Source organism: Anser cygnoides, chromosome 8 (assembly GCF_040182565.1).
Source record: "Anser cygnoides isolate HZ-2024a breed goose chromosome 8, Taihu_goose_T2T_genome, whole genome shotgun sequence".
Classification (NCBI taxonomy): Eukaryota; Metazoa; Chordata; class Aves; order Anseriformes; family Anatidae; genus Anser; species Anser cygnoides.
The window spans coordinates 12300092-12320645 of record NC_089880.1 but is presented as its reverse complement, the minus strand read 5'-3'; the positions used below and the strand labels follow the sequence as shown (position 1 = coordinate 12320645).

General features: G+C 42.5%; 1 protein-coding gene across 15 annotated transcripts in view; it reads left to right on the top strand.

Moving 5' to 3' along the window:
- The first annotated feature begins 907 nt into the window (after positions 1-907).
- CEP350 (centrosomal protein 350) overlaps positions 908-20554 on the top strand; it is a 74688-nt gene continuing 55041 nt past the window's right edge. For 4 of the 15 annotated variants that reach the window (XM_048073455.2, XM_048073453.2, XM_048073451.2 and 1 more), the window contains exons 1-8: positions 2651-3209; positions 3815-3925; positions 12725-12810; positions 14467-14510; positions 15443-15557; positions 16272-16404; positions 18650-19266; positions 19798-19908. In XM_048073455.2, the coding sequence (XP_047929412.2) occupies positions 3849-3925; positions 12725-12810; positions 14467-14510; positions 15443-15557; positions 16272-16404; positions 18650-19266; positions 19798-19908 (1183 nt within the window). In that variant the 5' untranslated portion in view covers positions 2651-3209; positions 3815-3848. Of the gene's footprint in view, positions 1041-2599; positions 3210-3814; positions 3926-11240; positions 11337-12328; positions 12348-12724; positions 12811-14466; positions 14511-15442; positions 15558-16271; positions 16405-18649; positions 19267-19797; positions 19909-20554 lie in introns of those variants that run through there. The other 11 variants (XM_048073456.2, XM_048073452.2, XM_048073458.2 and 8 more) reach the window with 8 other exon arrangements.

Genomic DNA, 20554 nt, shown 5'->3' with positions numbered 1-20554 from the left:
ACACCCTGCTCTGAGTCATGTTGCACTGAGCAGAGGAGTTCTGAATATGCTAAGCAGGTTCATTATAAGGAATAATTCCCCCCCCTTTTTTTTTACACCAACAACAGCATTTACTCATTTTCCACAAATTAAAAATAAAAAAGTCATGCTTTTGATATATTACTGTGAAAAATGTATTTTGAAATGATAATCGATTCAACACAAATTGGGTGTAAAAGGCAAGGTGAGTTCCACGTTACGGTAGACATACAAGTACTTGCTGTACAGAATGAAGCTATATGCACTGTCTGTGGTGCAATCGCCATTATGCATTTAGAAAAAAATGTGGGTTTGGAGGTGCATAGTGATACATGAACAACTTGCCAGATTCTGTGCTAAGACCCTGGAGCACAGCTGGAAAACTGAGACCAAATCTGAAGTGATCTATAGTGAGTCCTGCTGTTTTATAAGCCCAAATCACACAGAGAACAATTTTTCATGCATTGTTTCTGCTGTAAGACAAAGCTGCAAAATTGTAGGAATATGTAGAAGGGGAAGGGAGGGAGTTCCTGTAGTCCTCACAGCTGTCCTGTGTCCTGTTTTATTGTCAGTGCCTGACAGTTGGATTTATAATGGAGTGCCTGGACAACCTCATTCCACGTTCAACAGGTGGAAGCACCCTTCCCCAAATTCCTCCACGGCTCTTGGGAGCCGCGTCAGTCAAGGAAAGGGGGGGAGGCAGGCTGGGGGGGATCCATTCGCTCTTTCGGTTGCGATAGCCAGCTGCCTCTCTCTAATTTTAGAAGGGGTGTGCAAGAGTAATATGGAGTGGAAAACTTTCCAAACCTCTCTCTTAAAGCTGCAATAGCCAAGTTGGTGTAAGATGAGATTGTGGCTCCTTAGCCTTAACTTACTATCTGTCTCCATCCGCCACTTCCAGTGCTTGGGGAGTGCTTGCTGCATTATCTCCATTGCTTCGCAGCTTAACGAGCAGTTCATCAAACTGGATCGGGACCAGAGTGTTCAGTTCTTCCTTTTCTCTCAGCTGTGGCTGTTTGCAGGTAAAGAGTGTCCTTATTTCTAATCTTAGAGAATTTCCTAAGAGTACTGCATTTGCTGTAAGAATTTCTTTCTCCTTTGTTTTTGTGTCAGGTCTGCCTGTCAGAGCGTTATGCACACAGGTAGGGAGTCTTTAGTAATGCAAGGTTTTATGATTAAGTTCCACTGACACAGAGAATAGAAGCCGTATAGAAGCAAAAACAGAGTAGTCAAACATTGCCTTTTAATTTTGACTGACTGAAAAATGATTTTCATGTTTGAGAAAATCCTAATGTGATTCCTTGTTTGCCTGAAAATGAAAAGGAGCTTGAAACTAGATTAACTGCTTCCAAGCAGAAAAGAGAAGCTATGTTTAAAAGCGTAATTAAAAAGCCAATGCATTACAAAAGTGCTGAATAATTTAAAAAGGCTGCCAAGCCTGCAATATTTAGCACTGAATTTAAGTAAACACTAGGTGATGATGGGGAATGTAATAATTTAATTTGCCCTTGTCTGTGATTAGAGCTCCCATATGCTGTAGTAATACTGCCTTCATTGACTGAAATTATTATTATAACTAACAGTTGTCTTCTGCATTTGGGAGGCAGAGGTTTGTTCTTTGAGAACTCGGGAGGGAACAAGGCACCACTTACCACTTTTTCCTACTGGAGCCGTGCATGTCTTTCAGTGTTCACATTTTTTTTTTCCCTCACCTGGCAAAACAAAAATAATTTTCAAAGGTTTAACCACTGACATCTCAAGCTTGCCTCATTTCAAAGAAGGTATGCTTACTCTGGGAAACATGCTCTGTAATTAGTTTGTGTATGTAAAGGAGCCAAATTAAGGTTAAATGGGTATCCTGTAATTGTGACATGATTAAGTTTTGAGTTGCTTAAGCTTTGTAGCTGTAAAGCTCTCTGTGTTTAGGGTGTTTTCAAATGTTGTTCCCATACTGGAATAATCTATATGCAAAATGTTCACCATTCACAATAGGAGGGGCTATGTAAAAATCATTTAATCCTTTTCAGTTTAAGGGAGGGGGGAAAAAAAAAAAAAGCTCCAGTAATCTTAGTTATCCTGTAGGGGTTGGGATAGATAACTCTCCGCCCCCGTGCTCCCCCAAGAAATTTGGCATCTGTAATCAAACAACCATACTAATGATTGAAAACCAGAGTCTGGTGGAGTTGTAGACAAGCCCTGAAGGAGACATTCCCAAAATAACTGTAGGAATAATTTATTTTTTTCCTATTCTAATGACCTTCCTTCTTCAGTGGAAATTATTTTGTTACAGTTGGATAACATCTTAGACCTATTTTTGAAATGTGGGTGGTTTTAATGCATTTTTTGGGGGAAATATATGCAACACCAGGTAACATGCTAACAAACTCTTCCGGGTGTATAATAACTATTAAAAGTGAAATCACGTCTGTGGCACTTAGTCATCTCTGTGAAGTTTTGCAAACATTTTGTTAATATTTAAATTCAAATTTGGAAACCGGGAGTAATCAGAGCTGCTTTCACTTTATAAAAAAAAAAAAAAAAAAAGTTACTGTTTTTATAAAGATGATTTGGCTGTGAATACAAACGCCTGAGAGATGGTGTTCTAGTTTCGACTGGAGTTATTTGGCGAACACGCCAGCACACAAGCTAACAAGCACTGCGAAGCGCTCTCCTTGCACCAAAACCCGGACACCCGGCCCTGCCGCTGCTCTCGTTGCCGCAACGCTCGTACGTGGGCCGAGGCAGCGAGACCGGGGAAAAGGAGGCGAGGAGCCGCGAGGAGGACGCGGGACGAGGGCGACCCTGAGGCGGGGCGCCCGGGCCCCGGCCGAGGTAGGCCTGGCGGAGCGGGCCGGGCAGGCCCCGCCGCACACAACATGGCGGCGAGGAAGGGAGGGAGGCGAGCGGAGCGGCGCGGCGCCGCCATCTTGGGGAGGTCGGCGGCCGGCCGGTTCTCGCGAGACTTGCCCGGCAGCTCCCGCTCTCGCCGCCGCCGCCGCCGCTCCGTGTGAGGCGCGGGCCGGTAATGGCGGCCGGCCGGCGGCGCTGAGGCACCGCGCAACGGCGGGCAGCGGAGCCGAGCTCGGGGCGCCGCCCGCTCCCGCCGCCCTTCCCTCCGCTCCCGCGGCATGCCCCGGGACCTGCCCCCGCGCCGGCGGGCGTCGATCAGCAGCCGCCGTCGCCGTCGCCAGGTGAGGAGGCGCCGGGAGCGGCCCCAGGCCTCGCTGCGGTCCCGCCGGGGGCCGGGGCGCCGGGCGAGGTGGAGCCGGGGCGGGGCCGGCGGCGGGGGCCGGGCTGGGCCGGCGGGGGCTCTGCGGGCCGGGCCGAGCCGGGCTGGGCTGGGCTGGCGGCCCTGCCGGCTGTCACCGCGCTCGGCCTCCGCTGGCTCCCCGCTGGGTCTGTCCGCTTTATTTCTGCTTCGTTTTGCGGGGGGAGCGGGCGGGGGGGTTCCTCGGTGCCTTTCCCTTCGCTGGGAGAACCGCCCGGAGCCGCTTCGTGCCCCGAGCCGGGCTCGCCGCCTGCCTCAGCCGCTCGCCGGGCCCGCAGCCGGTGCCCCCGGTGCCTCCGGGCCGTGCCGGGCCCGTGGCAGCGCCTTGGCAGCCCAAAGGCTCGGGCAGGGCTGCGGGAGGACAGCGCCGGCTCTGCCCGCTACCTCCCCAGCGCCTTCTGCCTTTACTCGTGCCATTCGTTAGCATCGAGAGTTTTAGACTAGTGCGACTGCGGCTTTTTTTTATTATTATTATTTTTATTTTTCCCCCCTGAATGGGGTTTGATGCGGTGCCTCCTGTTGATGCAGACGCCGGGAGCAGTTGGTCGCTGCCTGCCTTAGGATGGAAGCTGTATCTCAGCAACCAGGCATCTCCTGGCACGCTGCGTGCCCGCTCGCCGAGGTTTCCGAGCGGAACAGGTGAACTCCCCGGCGTCTCGGGGATGAAATTTGACAACTTGACCGGTCAGTGCAGTGCTTTGGTCGTCTGAAACTCCTTCGCGGGGCTGCGGAGTGTACAGGCTCGAAGGCTGGCTCGAGAGCCCGCTGCCACCAAAAGCGTGGCCCAAACGCGCACGGAGCTGCGGCCGGTGGGGCGCTCGGTGGGTGGCTGGTGAGCTCAGCGTGCTGTCAGCCCGGCCAGGTTCGGTTATACAAACTGCTCGCTGTTCTGCGTAGTTCTGATTGCTACAACAGCTTCATTAGGTAATGCTTTGGTTAATTAAAGAAAACAGAGGGTGTGGCCACGCTAACACTGTAAACTGTTGAAGGCTTCAGTTTCTGCAAGTGACGCTACCTTAAACAAAGGTATGCTGCATCCACTAAATGGAGCAACTTAATTTCTATAGCATGACACATTTCTGCACCGGGCCAGGGTACTGTGGAAACTTTACTGCTGATTGGATTAGGTCTCGTGATACACTCCCTAGGCTAGGTGTGGTGGGAACTGGAAGAAACATGGTTTATAAATTATAAATCATTTTGTCTGCACGTATTTGTTTTACGAAGCTATTGCATAGCTCAATTTTGTCGCTGGAACGCAGGGAAGGCTTTACCAATATAAACAGCCCTAATGTGGGAAGTGTCTTTCAAGTCTTGGAATAACTTTGTCAGTGATGTGTGCCACCGTGATAGAATTATTCTTTGTGAACTAAATAATGGATAAGAGCCCAATCTTGAAACTGCAGCATCTTCTGCTCTAAAGAGTCAACTTCTGGCGACTCAGTTATAAAGTACGTTTAGCATTTTCTCACGCCTCTATGCTGGACTAACTGCTGGTTTCTGCTGAGACAGGTTTGTTGTATCAGACACCTGAAGGTAAAGCCATTGGTGTGATTATTCTGCTTGATTTTGGGTGCTCAGCTGAGGCTGCAGTCCTGTTTACATCTTTGAAGTTAGGCACGCTTGGTACCAGTTGAAGTGTTGGTGCACAAAGATCTCTGTTTTATAGTACTGTGTCCATGGCAGTTAAGCGAAGCTGCGCAGTGTAAGGTGTGCGAGCGTAATGTTTTGCTGCTGCTTCTCTTTCCCCACTTTAAGCTGTGCTGGCATCGACCCTGCAGCAATCTGCTTCAGTCTGCTAAACTGGTAGAAAACTAACCCAACAACAACAAAAAAAAGTGAATAATTTTCTGCTGGGTTAGTGAGTTGAACTGGCTCATCATGCAGTCAGACGAGCGTTGCATCTACCACAGAGGAGCAGCAAGATTGCTAGGGAGAAATATATGTGTTCCTTCATCGTCGTCAAGTTGCTAAATTTGCTCAGTTGTAATTTATAAATTCACAGAAGGAGTAAGACGACTTTCTTTTTAATCAGTACAGCAGCATTGTTTAAAATGCGCTGCTGATGTACTGAGGCTAATACAATTTGTGCTATGTAACCAGCATACACTGTGCTAATGAGAAGAAATACAGTGGTATAACTATGATAACAGAAGTTGAGAGTCGAGAGAGAACTTTCCTGGTACAGCTGCTATATTAGGCTGGATCAGAATGTCTGAATGTAACATTTATCTGTAGACGTAAGTGCGTGGAAGATCTGTGTATCATTGTTCTAATGATGTAATAGACTTTAATGAACTACTCTGTCGAGGATAAAATTACTTGTATGCGTACGTCTGAAACCTTTGCCAATATACTGCAGAAAGAATAGAGCAAATAAATTAACTAATCAATTATAGGAGTCGATTGAAACTTACCGAATGCTAACAGATTCTGGCTGCATTTTAGCTTTGTAAGAACAGGCTCACTGAGGACAAGATTTCACACAGAGTGTGAACCAGGACAAAAAGGTGCCCAAGTTTAAAACAAAAACCCAGAACTTTTTCTCCGATATTTCCCGCTTACGTTAATGTGATGTGTTACGTTTGCTGGTAGGAAAATACAGCAGGTGGAATTGTCACACTGAAACAGAAAAATCTGGATTTAGTATTCAGACTCTTAAAGCATTTCATGGGATGGAATAGTAATTATTTAAATAGGAGAGAATATTTTACTGTTTTTGTTTTTTTTAACAAGTTCAAGAAAAAGTCATCTCAGCTCAGCCCTAGTGCCAGTCATTGCATTGCCAGGTCGGAGGCAGTGTGCTGGTGGCTACTCTTCAGCTTATGTGTAGCTGTTTGGTTGTGTGGTGGTTTTTTTGTTTTAGTTTGTTTACTTTGAGTTTGCTGTTTGTTTGCTTTGGTGTTGTTTTTTTTGACCTCTGAAACGTTGTTATTGAGACATTATGCTTCTAAATGCAGTTTTGGAGCAAAGGCATCAGACTTGAGAAAGTGACTTTTCCCTGAAGTTTTCATGCACTTCAGTGATGCGCTGAAGAACACGGTGATCGATCTGCAGCTGACACAGCCGCAGGTGAAGTTGCTGCTCTGCTCACGTGTCCTTGGTATTGTTGAAGATTGCAAGTTGTATTGTACACTCTCAAAATTGGCAGGTCTGGTTGTTGTACTCAGCCAAAGAAGTTGCCTATAAAGTCTTTCTAAAGAAGACTGTCTTGGTGGAGTGTTCCTTGTGGGATGAAGGGTGCAGGACGCTGGCCTTTCGAGGGCAGGGCTTGTTGAAGAAGTTGAATTTATTCTGCTGAATGGATTTATTCTGGGCTGCAAGGGGTGAGATCTTCCAAATGCAGTTTACAGTCACTGGAGACAGAATGAGTGAACTTGTGTTACGAAGGCCAAGGAAACAAATGCAGGAGTGTTTTATCGTTCTTGAAAGTAGGATGTGTTGCTTCTTTCCTTCTCTGTCATAAATGCAGAGATCTTCGTAGTCAAAGGCAATACAGAACTCCTGAATGGATAGGCCAAGCCTTGTGTGCATCTCCTTAATAAATGGTGCATTGTCTGTGCCTTTGTACTCTAATTCTTCACGAACAATGAATCAAGTTACGCTAGCTGTCACAACATTTGTTTCAATAGATTTCCTCAGAGCACCTCCTAGCATGTGATGCAGCAGAGTAAGACATACAGTGCGTTTTACTTTTGGTTAAACTACTGATCCATTTTTTACTTCCAGCCGCTGCTGTAACGTCGCCTGTGATGAAGCTGGGATGCTTTTGCAAGCTGCCATATCTTCTGCCAGCAGAAGTGTGTTGTAAATATCCATCCTCAGCTTATACTGGGACAGAGCCGTTCAGTAAGGTTTCATTTATAGAGGAATCTTCAGTGTAGTTTGGATGGAAATTTAGTACCTGGCTGATGTCAGTGGTTTTGTCTTGGAGCTCATGCAACATGTTCCTATTTTTCAGCTCTATTTTCTGGTGTTTGATGGATGTGGGACTGTTGATACCATTTATCTTACTGGTTAATGGTTAGAGGTAGTGACGTGCTTTGACATTTTTTGCTGCTTTTCTATCTGCAAATGTGTGTTACATCTTGACTGCGCTCTTTTTTACAACTGCTTTGATATCCCTAAAAGCTTTTTAAATGTTTTGTTTTTCTAGTTTAAGACAGATCAAATGTCATCTATACATAACTTTTAAAATCTTCTGGGGTGTTGTTTTTAATCAGTACTTTCCAAAGCCATAAGAAGCAGAATGTGAGAGATCTTTTGGTATATTTACTGTTTGCACTGCAAGACAAAATACGGAATGTTTTATAAAATTTTACTTTGTATGTTTACTTCAGCAGCTAACATGTGCAAGCTCCTTGGGCAGTGCTGGTTATTGTCAGCGTTGTCTTGCATCGACTTCAAGTAATTGTTATCTTTATACGTGCCCTCACTCACGGGGTGCAGTGCAGTCTGGACCAGTAAAATATTCCTGAGTTGAGTAATAGCAGCAGCAGGGCAGATTAAATACCAGGCAGAACCACCTGAACAGCCACCCTGGATGGTTTGAACCCATTGACTGTGTACTACAGCACAACTGAAAAATCCCGAGAAGAAAAATCCCCAACTTTTGGACTGAAATCATTTGGGAGGAGCGAAGCAGAAGTTGCAGGCTCAGAGGTGGTATGGTGGGGAAGTGCTGAGATGAAGTTTGCGTTTGTGAAGCGTGGACCAGTTGGGGTAGGAGTTGGGCATTGAATTATTAACATCCTTTTAGAGCCACAGCCCCTGAAATACATTTCATTTAAAGGCGTATTACATAAATGAGCACTGAGAGAAGGCAGAGGGAGGACCCAACTGGTTGTGCAGAGCAGGCTGTAGTTTGTTGTTGTTATTTGTTACATAAATTTTATTTGTAGATTGTTGCACTGGAACTTGTCCCCAGTCCCGAGGAAGGTCAGTAAATCACTAGCATCAAATTGCCTTGAGAGAGAGAGTTTTCTCAACAGATATTGAGGCTTTTTTTTTTAATGTTAATTTGATACAAGAATAACCAAGTCTTAGAACAATGTATTATGGCTATTCTGAGCTCCTGTTTATTTGGGGTAATGCAATATGGTAAAAGCTCAGATTCCAGAAAAATGAGTAGGTAAAGGTATTTGTATTGCAGACTCCAGCATGTCACTAGAAACTGTTTTCTGCGGAATTTAAGGAGACGTGGACAGTGTTTCTGGCATCTTTAAATAGCAATTCCCTCCCTTTCAGCAGGCTGGCTCAGCAAAGCAGTGCGAGTGCGGTCTGACCGTGCGTGTCCACCTGTGCCCGTCCATTACTACCAGCAATCCACAGCTGGCTGGACTTCCAGGGGGGATTTGGGATTCCGACGTCAGCTTTCCATTATTTGTAACGGAAAACTTGAAATACTTTGCCAACAGGAAGAATGTCCCTAAGGCCTTCGTGTCTGCGTGCGTTTTCCCTGTGGCCGTGTTGCGGGTGCTGTGCGAGGCTCGGGTGCGGTGGGACACGCTGGAGCTGGCTGCGCGGCCTCCCCACGTGTGCTTGAGCTCCAGTGGTGTCTCCACAGCAAGGAGGTGGCAGTGCCACCAGCCCCGCTCCTTCTCCTCGAGGGAAAGGCAATAGCAGCTTCAAGCCTTTGCCCTCGGGTGATGGGTGCAGGTTACGCTGTGCGTCACACACCGGTATGGGACTGGGGGATCGATCATGTTCCCCAAGGCTTCCTTTCCTTTCCTTCTGCTTGCCTGAGGATGGAGCTTGTGGTGCAACACGGCTAAAACAGCAAAAAAGAACCAAAAAGCTACTTCCAGTCCTTGCCATATTCACAGTCCACTTCACTTTACGACAGAATCCCATCGACTTTCTGCCTGAACAAGGTAAGAAAGAGCAAGGGATGAGGAAAGGCAGATGGCTCTTCTGTTGGCACCGCGTCTTTGTGGTGGCTTAACCTACGTCAAGTGCTAGCCTCATGAATTCCCAGGCTGTAACAAAACTCCTTTTAACGGGCTTAAACATTTAAGAACGTCCCTCAGAAGTCAATATTAATCATTTGTTTCCTTCCCTACCCTGAGCAAAGCTTCATCTTTTTCTTTTGTGTGATTCGTTTTCATTTGGCATCCCTTGTGTTGTAATGAGAAACAGAGTCCTGAGGAGCAGCGTTCCCTCTGCACACCGTGCTTTTTTTTGGCGTTTCGCATAACCACTAAATGGTAACAAAAACCGTGAGCAGCCTCCTGGTCACAGTCTCTGCCTTCTCTGAATCCGTATGATTCAGTTTCCTCTCCTGTTTCCTTATTTCGGTGTCATGACTTCTGAATTTCCTCTTTCTTTTGCTTGAGGTTGTGCTACCAAGAAAAAAAAATAAATTACTGAGGATACTTGAAAAACTGCACAATGAGACCACTGTACCAGTTCCTTTTCTTCCTTTTTGCTGCTTTCTACTGGTTCTTCACAAGTTTGTTCCATTTCTCTGTTGTACCTGTCTTTTTCTCCGTTCTCTTTCTCATTTTGGTTTTTATGGATGCTTTCCTGTCTCTTTTCCTAGTCCTGGTTTTTATCTCTTGACGTTTTTTGAGAACCTTTGCTAAGCATATTCTATTCTCGCATTGCCCTTTCTTTTCACAAATGCTGCTCTCTTACTATATTGACTTGTTATTTTGTTATCCGCTGTTCAATGCCATCCTTGGTATGTGTAGTAAATACAATGCTTGTTTTCTTTTTTTTTTTTTTTTTTTTTATTTGGCCATGTACTTCTCTTCGTTTCTGTTTCCTCCTTTCTGGTGTCATCTCATGCCCTTTCTGGTCCGTCAGTCTTCAGTTTGGCTTCCCGTAGGAACTGTCTTTGTGGAAGAGAGTGGTGATTTTGATTTTATTTTTTTCTTGCAGGAGTTCAGAATATAGCCTTTTCTTGCTGGTTCCCACTTAATGTGCTCATCTGCAGCAGTGCTGCTGCACCTCCTTACGTGTAGGATTTTCTGCCGTGGACAAATGAGTAAAGAGGAGAGGGGCCCGTGGCGTGGGCTTGAAATGTCAGAGCACGGTGGGGTTTGCACCTTCGCTGTTCACTCAACCAGGCTGGGCAAAGCAGCGTGCAGTGAACCTGGGCAGGCAGGCAGCATCTACCAGGGAGCAGTCAGATAACCAGGAGATCAGGTTTGCTGAATCTGCGGTCTCCTACCTTTGGTCACAGACTTTTAAGATCCTCATGGCCTTATCCAGCCTGCAGATAACCTTTGGCTTCCACAAGTTCTTTGGAATTTCAGTTGTTGAGCTGCTTTTTGTCCAACCCCCAACATCCTTCTTTTAAGTTATGTGTTAAATGATGATGGATCATTCAGTTTAGAAAAAAAAATACATATTTTTTTTTGAAGCAGTCATTTCAGAATGCAATTTTTACAATGTGTTTGTTCTTAAAGTTGTTCATGGGATGTTTTTTGTGTTGATGTACTATGTGTTTTCAAAAATAGTTTAAACTTCCCAGTATTATTCTATGGTTACTATTAATTTCAGAGCATTTCAATGTTTAACTGGTCCACTACCCGGTATGTAAATCCTATAAATAGATTGACAACTGTATCTTGATTTTCTTTTTTTCTCCCAGGCCCCTTGGCTGTGCTCTTGGTAGCATTGAAGAGCCTGCTGGCTCGTTTAACTTCTGGCAGGGGCAGGGCATTGACTTACACGAGTATTTGTTTAGAAAGAAGTTGTTTTATTAATCTTTAGCAATTCAGATGGTGAGAATCAACATCGCTTGTAGGTAGATCTTGGAAAGTTCATAAATTCTCCCCTGCAAAGGAAGGGAGAGGGACATCTAAAGACCAAACCTTTATAGCTATGAATTACGTTGCGTATGAAAATGACTGCAGCGTTGGCTTCCTGAAACTATAGACAGCTCCGGAGTTTTCAGTTCGATGTTGTGTTGTTTTTTTTTTTTTCTTTCGTCTCCCCCCCCAAACAGCAGCAACCTGAGTTAAGCAAAACAGCTTGGTGGAGCTCAGCAGGCTGCGCTGAAACCAGTGAGAGGCCGACCGTAGACCTGGGGCTGGCACTGCAGGTATTTGTTAGGAAAATACAGCAGGGTGCTATGTGATCGCTCCCTGGCTTTTACAGTAAGAAGCTGAGGAGCCTTTTGTAGAGCAGCGCAATGCTCTGAACTGAGGCACTGCAGCAGTACTGCTGAGCATCAGCACAGAGCGGGGAGCGATCAGTAGCACTGAGGTGTTCACAAGGCAGGTTTGCTGCTTCAGCCTGACTTGTGCTCTGCTTAGCGCAGGTAAAGGGCTGGCAGTCTTTGCTCGAGTGTCAGGCTGAAAGATACAATGAATAATTCCACGCATTTTTATAAATCCAGCACTTTCCTTGAAGAGTTTAGGAATACATGGGGTATATTACAATACTGCATTCACAGGGCATAATAAAATAGGCTACATAGGGTTGTGTGTTTATAATAATGAGAACAATTCTAGTCCCAGATAAGTTCTCTTAAATATATTGGCAATTCAAAGGATAAGAATAAATCCCAAGTCATTACTTGAGGAGTGATAATGAAATCCCTTAAGAAATGGTTTCTTGTCCAGAAGTTCTCTTATGCTAAATTTACCTATCGGTAATGCGACGGTTTTGTCACATTTCTGTTTGGGCCAGAAACCTGATAATGATATGATATGACATGTGCAGCAGCTCTCAAACCTGGTTCTTGATGGAAAATTCCTGCACTTTTATTAATGTTCGCTTTCCACTTCTCTAGCACAACGCTTCTTTGTTCCAGTGGTGGAGAAGATAACTGAGATGATTTCTAGGGCCAGGCAGTAGCATGCTTTGCAGCATGAGTGACGTGAGACTCCAAGCTGTGGGTCTGCATGAACAAGCTCTGCAGCACCTGTCCTAAAAGCAGAATCTGCCATCTTTTGCAGTGAAAACAATAAGAAATAACCTTTTCCATAAATTAACTGCCTTTTTTTTTTGCTGGTTGTAGTGTCCTGCTGTGGTTCTGTTCTGTCTTCAACAGGGACAAGTGACACACTCGTCTGGCATTGGCAGAACTGAGTATTCTCCTCAAACCTTTGTAGGTTCAAGCTATATTGCCTCTGTTTCCCCTTCAAGTTCAGTATTTCAGCATTGTCATCTTCTGTTGGCTTTGCGGGAATACTTACTGCTGTGGTCTGAATTGGATGACCTCTGAGTTTCTTTTTTATCGAGTTCACTCTTATTTGCAACAAGTAAAGAAAACAAAAGCAAAACCCTCTTTATCTAGAGAATTTTGTGGTTTCTGAACAACTGCAGGCTGTAAACAGATTTGTAGTTTGCTACTGAATTTCTGATTTTGTTCATGATGTGGGTTTGAAATTGTATAAGGTGAATAGCCTTCCTAGCGATCAAGATCGTATGATCTTTAGCATATGACCTTTGATTTTTATGTGAATATTTTTTTATTTTTTTTAGAGAGATTGACACAATGTGGACCAACAAGGCAAATGAGGTGCCTCTACAAAGTCCAAGGCATAACCAAGCCAAGGATTCTACCAGAGGTATGGATTTTTATTTTACTTCATTGCTTTATTCTAAAAGATGTTTTATCGTGACTGCTTTGAAATGTTGTGGAGTTTTTATAGACAGCATTCTTCTGCCTCAATGTGGAAGCTAAGGCCATGTGTTACACAGCTTCCTTTCTGCAGAGGTAGCAGTTTTGTACTCTGATCTGCAGAGTATTTGCTGATCTGCAGTAAGAATTGCCAGCCTGTGGTACAGTTGCCAAGATAGCACAGAGACAGATTTTTTTTTTTTTGGACTGTTGTAGAGGGGGAGCAGTGCAGGAACAGAAATTGGGAACTGTAGTATCTTGAAAGAAGTGCCTGAGAGGCAGCTATTCCTGATTCTCTTGCTCAGTTCCAAAGTGGTAAAGAGCTAAAGGCTGTTGAAAAGCAGCAGTACATCACCACTAAGATGACTGGCAGTGCTCACGTCGCCCTGAGTTGGAGGAGTCCAGTTAGCTTTTTACTGTCCTGATTAGCCTGTAATTTAGGGAGGGGATGAGTATACTGCCATCCATAAGAGGAAGAAGGTTCTTGTCTGGGAGAGCAGCTGAGTCACATGTTCAGTCTGTGGTTCAAGATCAAGCATATGATCGCCACTATGACAAAACTGAATGCCAGAAATTATTTTAAAAGTAGAAACAGATGAATATTTTATCTGTAAGAAGACATTATTGTTGATTGTCTCTTGAGATAGCTTCAGTTTCTTTTCAAATTACATACATTGTGAGACTGAGGTGTTCTGTAGACACGATATCCTGTCTTTCAAGGACAAAGCAAAGTCTTTTCTGTGCTGCTTCCCTATCCCTCCTATTCCTTGGTGTTGTTGAATCTTAGAAATGAAACTGGCAGTTTTGTTTTTTTTTTACTGTAAGGAGACTCTTATTTTTATTTTTTAACTTTCTAATACTACTATCCTCCATGGCTCCTATCCACGTTAAGGTTTTGCACATTGTGTTTGTAAACCATTAGATTTTTTTTTTTTCTTGAAAGAAAGAAAGGAACTGAAGACGTAAATAGTTTTAGAGGAAAGTACTACTGTACCCTACTGACCTCGGTTGTGCGTAGAGCTCATGCTATCTGTTAAGGTTGAGAGTTGATTAGTGCCTCCTGTTTGCTCTTCACAAGCATTACTTCTCTTTTGTTTGTAGAGTGTAGAGTTCAAAAGGGTTCCTATTCAAAATTCACGTGTTCAAAGTTTTTTGAGTAGTCTTTCAGTGACCATGTATTCGTGCTCAGTTTACTGGAGAAGAAAGGAGGGGAGAGAAACAACAGCAAAAAACAAAACAACAAAAAAAGTAGTTAACCTATAGTGTAATAGGAAAATGTAAGATATTTGTGTTGCGTTAATTAACTGTCTTTACGTTATCTTTTAAACATCTTCTATAATGAATGGTAGATTTGGTTCCAAGTGTAATAATGCATTCAACCTAACCTGCTGAACTCATTACATTTGACATTAAATACTTTGTTGCTCTGTTAAGATGAGTCTTGGCTGATAACAGCCTCTCACTGAGGATATTGACAGGCTGGAATTGAGTCATTTAAAGAACTTGATTAGTGAGCCAAGGAAAATTGTTTTGAAGCGATATCTTCTTTCATTATTTTCCATTTACTAATAAGAAATGTATTTATTTGTTTCTGCTCTCCAAGATCCAACTGCAGCATGGGCTACTTTTTCTCAGACTAAGGCTGCTGTAAGTACTTACTCTTTTTCTTACCTCTTTTCAAACCAGCTTTTGCAATAGCTTTAACTAAATGTTATTTTACTCAGTGATTTGCTGTTAGACGAGTTGAAAATTGAGCATGTGGTTGGAGTACGTGCGTGTTGAACAGTCCTCTATCTTGGAAAATGTTTTCCACATGCAATAGAAGAAATTTTTGTCACAGCAAGTTTAGTCTTGAGTATAGTGCTACCTGCTAAGTTTCAAGTGTAGTATTACTTTACTTTCTATCTAAGAAAATGCGGAGTTCTATTTTGTTTTATTTTTTTAATTTTGAAAAAAACCCTGCTCTCTCCTGCTTACTACAAAACAGTCAGAAACTGGGGCTCTACCAGTGTGTTTCATAATTTTTCAACTTACTTTGAGCATTAGAATTGCTGTCTTTCAGTGGGAACTTAACTTAGGTGCTTGAGAAATTGCACTGTATTTTTTAAGAAACTGACTTCAGTAAAGCCAAACAGCTTGAGTTTGGGGGGAATTCAGCTCTTTTCCAGAGCCTCGTCACTTTAAATAGCTGAGCATCAGTGTGGGATTTTACTTGTGAAATCCTGTATCATGCTCTCTTTTTGAAAAGAGCATTACAGAACATATTCCAAGTGGAATTAATACTTCATTGACACTATGTTAAGACTCTGAATGGCATGTTGTTATTAATTTCTTCACAACAGCCTACTTATGGAAACAAAACTATGCAGCAAAACCTAATTTAATCTTTTTAAATAAATCTTATTAATCTTACAGTTTCTGGTCATAAGGCCAGTTTTGCAGCATGAGCATTGTGAATTCGCTTTTGCCTGAAGTTTTATTCTTTATGAAAAATGAGGAAAAAATTGTCACATTAGGAGAAAATACTTGTGGTTTAAAAATTGAAAACTATTCTTACATGTATTATCTTCAAATTCTAGCTACGTCATATAGAGAACAAGTTGGAAATAGCTCCTACCAGCACAGCTGTGTTTGATTCTGTCATGGATGCCAAGAAGCCCTCTGCTAGCGCAAGCAGGAAAATAAGCAGAAAGGGTATGTATTATTTAGAATATAGCATGCAAGGCAGGGTAAAGCCACTGCATTCTGGGAAGACTTGTTTTTTTCCCCCTTCCTTCATGCACCCAAGTTGTCTCCTGATTATAATCTTCACTGATGAAAGACTAATTGCCCAGGAGAAACTAATGTTTTCTTAGCTTGGGAAAGAAGGTGTGCTAACGTAGTCATCTGGCTGTAGGGAGTGACAGGACTCGCCCGTTGCTGAGTGCTTGTCGCATCCAGATACTTCATGAGGGTCTTTGGATAACAGTTGTATATGCCTATGTTTACACTGGAGGAGCTGTTTATATTTTTAGTCTTTGTCAACTCTTATACCCTGTATGAATGCTGATCTGATACTTTATTTTGTTTTAACATCAACTTTTTAGAACATCCTGGTAATGCTGGTTTTTCTACAGCGCGTGTGGCAGACCGACCTCTAGTGGCAGCATCACCAGCATCCATAGGTTTAATTACTTCTAATTAATGTTTAAGAATTATTTTCTCTTTAAATATCATTGCTTCAAGCATGTGCTAGCTTGTTTCTAGTTCCTGTGATCAAATTGTTGAAAGAGAAAGGGAGTACTTCAGATGCTATTCTGCTGCTTGCTCACCCCCCAAAACTCTTTGCTTAATTGTTCATCCCTAAAAGTTTTCTCCTTGTGGAGAGGAGATCGGCATATATAGATGATTTTTTGGTTTCTGCTCCAGCTTCCCGGTCCTCCAGCCAAAGTAAATCAAGCAAGGAGAAGTCCTCACGCAGCCCTCTTCGAGCGACAACCCTTGAAAGCAATGTGAAGAAAAGCAACCGTGTGGAATTTCGTGAACCGTTGGCTTCATACAGGTTAGTGCTGGGACAACTGACTGTTAAAATATGCTCAGATCAGAATTAACTTAATTCTGATGTTTCTGAATGCAGCTCAGAAATTGATTTGCTTCCTCCCCTCGCACACCCACATGAGCAGCATGTTGTGTTGAACAAAAGTTTATTCATTTTTTAGAAACGTTACAAATTTACTTTTTGTTCAGAGAATGAGTTTAAAGTCAAATGCCTTGAATTGGGGCCATCTCATCAAGCTAACAGTGGCCTGATACATTTCTTAAGTTAAGTTATAAGGTATGTAAGAAGGAGCAAAAAGATTATTTCCTCATGCTTTTCCAACTTTATTTCATCAGTTCTTTAGCACGTGTTTCCAAATGTATTACCATAGGACAGTGTGGAACAAGAACGTAGTACAAAAGGTGCATTTAGTTTGGTGTGTGTCTATGTGCATCACCCAAAAACTAGTCACTGAAGGAATAAGAACAGCTGGATCAAGGAGAAAAGCGGCTGAGGATATTGCAGGCCATAGAACATGGTGGGGTGTGAGGAAAGAAAGAAACTACAGCAAGCCTGTTTTTCCCTACGTGTTAAGTACTGTACTGCTTCTGTAAGCTGCTATAGGATGCTTCAAAAACTTTCAGAAAGAAAGAGAACCTGCAGCAGAAACAAACTGATTATAACTTGCTATTACATCAGAGTTCAGAAGACTTTTACTGCGCCTTCTTCAACTCCTTGGGTTTTATAAACACAGGCCTTATTCCTGATGAATAGCTTGATTGGGTTGGTAATACCTTTTGGATGGATTTGAACACATACTTAGCATTTTTTGTGCTAAGTCTTCTCTCAGTGAAGTCGAATTGCTGCTGACTGAATAGAATTGGAACAGTAGTGGTGTTTTTTCTTTTTTAAATTCCTCTACATCTCTATCAACAATTGTTAACCTTCCTCCTAAGTTTTGGTCTCCTGGTTCACTTCTCGTGTGAGTTGTTCTTCTTTCCTTTCATGGGAGGCTGATTTGGATCAGTTTTGTAATCTTGGGACAGTTTCGTTAATTGAACAACTCTGGTGTGTACCCTGACTGGAATAACTCATACACATGAGTTACTTGTTTTAAAAACAATTAGTGAAATTAACAGACATCAGGGAAAACAGGAAAATAAAAGCAGGTAGACTCATGCCATTATACTAAATTGAAAAAGAATAATTTTCTTATAGTATGAAGACTGTGTGGCATTGGGGGGGGGATTAATTTGGGGATTAGCATCAGAGCTGCTACATTAACACGTTACTTCTCATCTGACTACCGTCTGTGGTAGATGCTTAAGTCGTGCATAGGAAAACAAAACCAATGGTTAGAAAAATCTGTATATAATATTTATTTTTGCTGGTGAAATTCTGTGCAATTAAACCACTCAAATTTTATAGTTATGTTGATTGGTAATGCTTACTGCACTATGTGACAAAAATGTGCAGCGAGGGGGAGAGAGACAATTTCACGAGTGCAGTATTAAGGAGCTGCTTAAACGAGTTCTGTAAACATAGCTGCTGAAGGAGCAAGCCAGCTAGCTTAGATGCTGGATACTCACCTCTTGAGCCCCACATCAGTAAAAATATTAAGTACGTTTTTGTCCTGACAGCATGTGCGCCTCCAGTCTATTAAACAGTTAGTTTTTTACTGCAGAAAATGCCAAGAGATACTTAGCTTGCTGAACTTCTCTGTTCTCAGTAACATTTACATTTGTTGCAATACAGACAGCTTACTCTGAAGGTGTTGTGAGTGGCTTGCCTTTTTAATGCTCTAATACAGGGCAGGGGTCTTTGTGCAATTTATTTGTTTTCTCAACTAACGAGCATGCTTTCAATGAACTGTGCATGGGTGCACTGCTCTGTTTTAGAGAACATATGTTAATGAGGCTTGTCACTTAAGTTGTGCACTTGGCTTTTATTTAAAGCCTTTTTTTGTCTAATTAAAAGGGTGATGTCACTGCTTCCTGATTTTTTTTCTTTGTGCCCTAATTCAGGTTTTCAATTTTATATATATAGTCCTGTTCAGAGAGTGCAGAAAATACTTTAAATTTTGAACAGAAACTTCTTTTGGTTTTATCAGACTTGCATTATTAAATATATCATGCTCAAACATTTAAAACAGCTTGCCTTTAAAGTGGAGACAAGTCATTCATTCAGTTAATGAGCATGCTTATAGGTGGCTTGGAAGGTCCTACAGTTGTGCTTCTGATGGTGAAGTTTTTCTTCCTTTTTGTTACAGCAGGGATCCGTACATTTCTCTGTCGTATCACGGTTCCAGCCAATTGGAGGCCAAGCAACTTCTGTCTAGTTTGGACTTCAGTGAAGCAGAAGGGAAGACTGAAGTAACGGGCCGTATGATACATGACAGAGATGAACGAGATCTACACAGCAGAGATTTTGAAAGCCCGTCATCTTCTGCTGCAGATGAGACTGTTGTTAGGTATTTGAATGACCGACCAGCAATTGATGCTTTGCAAAATGGGCCATTTCTTAAAGCTGCCACACCTCCAAGACTGGAAGAGGAAAAAACTAGTGGCTCCAGAGGAGATGAGTGTAGCACTAAAACTCCTCTGAGCAACACGTCCCAGGACAGTGAACTGAAAGTGTCTTCCCCTTCTACCATGAGTACTTCTAGTGCTCATAGGCTGGAAATCTTGAAACGGCGGCAGCATGATGCTAAGTTGGAGAAGCTGAAGGAGCGGATTCGAAAGCAGTGGGAGCATTCTGAAGAGCTGGGTGGCAGAGGACAACACTCAGGATATGCTGAGCAACCTGTAGTGATCACAAATGTGGAGAATGCTGTTACTCCCAAAGTGAGGAAAGTGGCAGCTGCACCTGCTGCTCCAGCATACAAAGGTATGGAGGCACAAAATCCCCCTGTTAGTTATTCATGGTGAAGGAGCAAAGATCAATTAGTACAGAAACATGTCAGAGCATGGAAATGAATCACTGCTGTGTTTGGGCCGTACTGGAGTGGATAGAGTGGTATGCTCACAAATACGGTCAGGAAAGCAAAGAAGTTCTTGTCACTCTACGGAAGTGTGAAATCCTTCAAAATTCTTCTTGTGGTCTTACAAATTACTATAAAAAGTAACCTTGCTGTATTACTATCTGGATTTATTTTGATACGTTTTTTACATTCCAAGATGTTAGTAACACTATGGACTGAGGAAGCCTTTAGCATTTTTAGTAAGTCTTTTCTTCATCCAGTCTGCTGTTTTTGAACTATGAGCAGGCAGCAGACAGGTATATTGCTTTCTTTTAATTTATTATTAGAAATTCAAGTAGTTCTTTTCTTACTTGGGAATTTCCCACTCTCTCCATCCCCCAAAATATTTATTTACATCTTAAACAGTTATTTTAAACTCTTAAATTGTTTACTTTCAGGTTTCAATCCTGCTGAAACAAAGATTCGCACTCCAGATGGGAAGATCTGGCATGAGGAAGAATTTCACATTAGTCGGGACCTGTATAGAGATATAGCACTCCAGTTAACAGGTGATATGCAAACTGCATTTATTAAGCTACACAGCCTTCTCTAAGAGGCAGAGACATTTATTTGGCACAAGTCTACAAAGTCATGGAAACAAAAACAAAAAAAAACAACAAGAAAAAGAAACAATGAGTGTTGAATACATTGTACTTCTCTTCATAGGAGGGGTAACTTGTTGAATGATAACAAGAAAAATCCTTCTTCATCTTTTTCTAATTAAAATATTTTAATAGAAAATCAATACTGAAAAGAATCAAGTGATAGCTATCTCTGAAACAGGAATTTTAAAAAGTCTTTAATAAAACAATTTTTGTTTAATTTCGTGACTTTATACATGTTTGCATGAATGAATTCAATTTCCTGTTGAAAAGGACAAAACCAAAACACTTCTGATTGTGGTGAGACCTTTGGATTGTCTCATGGGAACAACTCTGACGTTTTTTGCCATTTTTAACACCATTAGAGTGATATGTGGACTGTATACAGTATGTTGAAGCCTGAATCCTGCTTCCTTCAGTGTGTGTTAAATTGTTAGTCCTGAAGCTACTGGGGGAATTGTTAGTACAGCAGTGGTTTAGTTGGAGTGCAGAGGTAGGTAAAGGGAGAGGGAGGGCATCTGCTGTGGAAAGTGTCTGGGATCTGCTTGTTTAA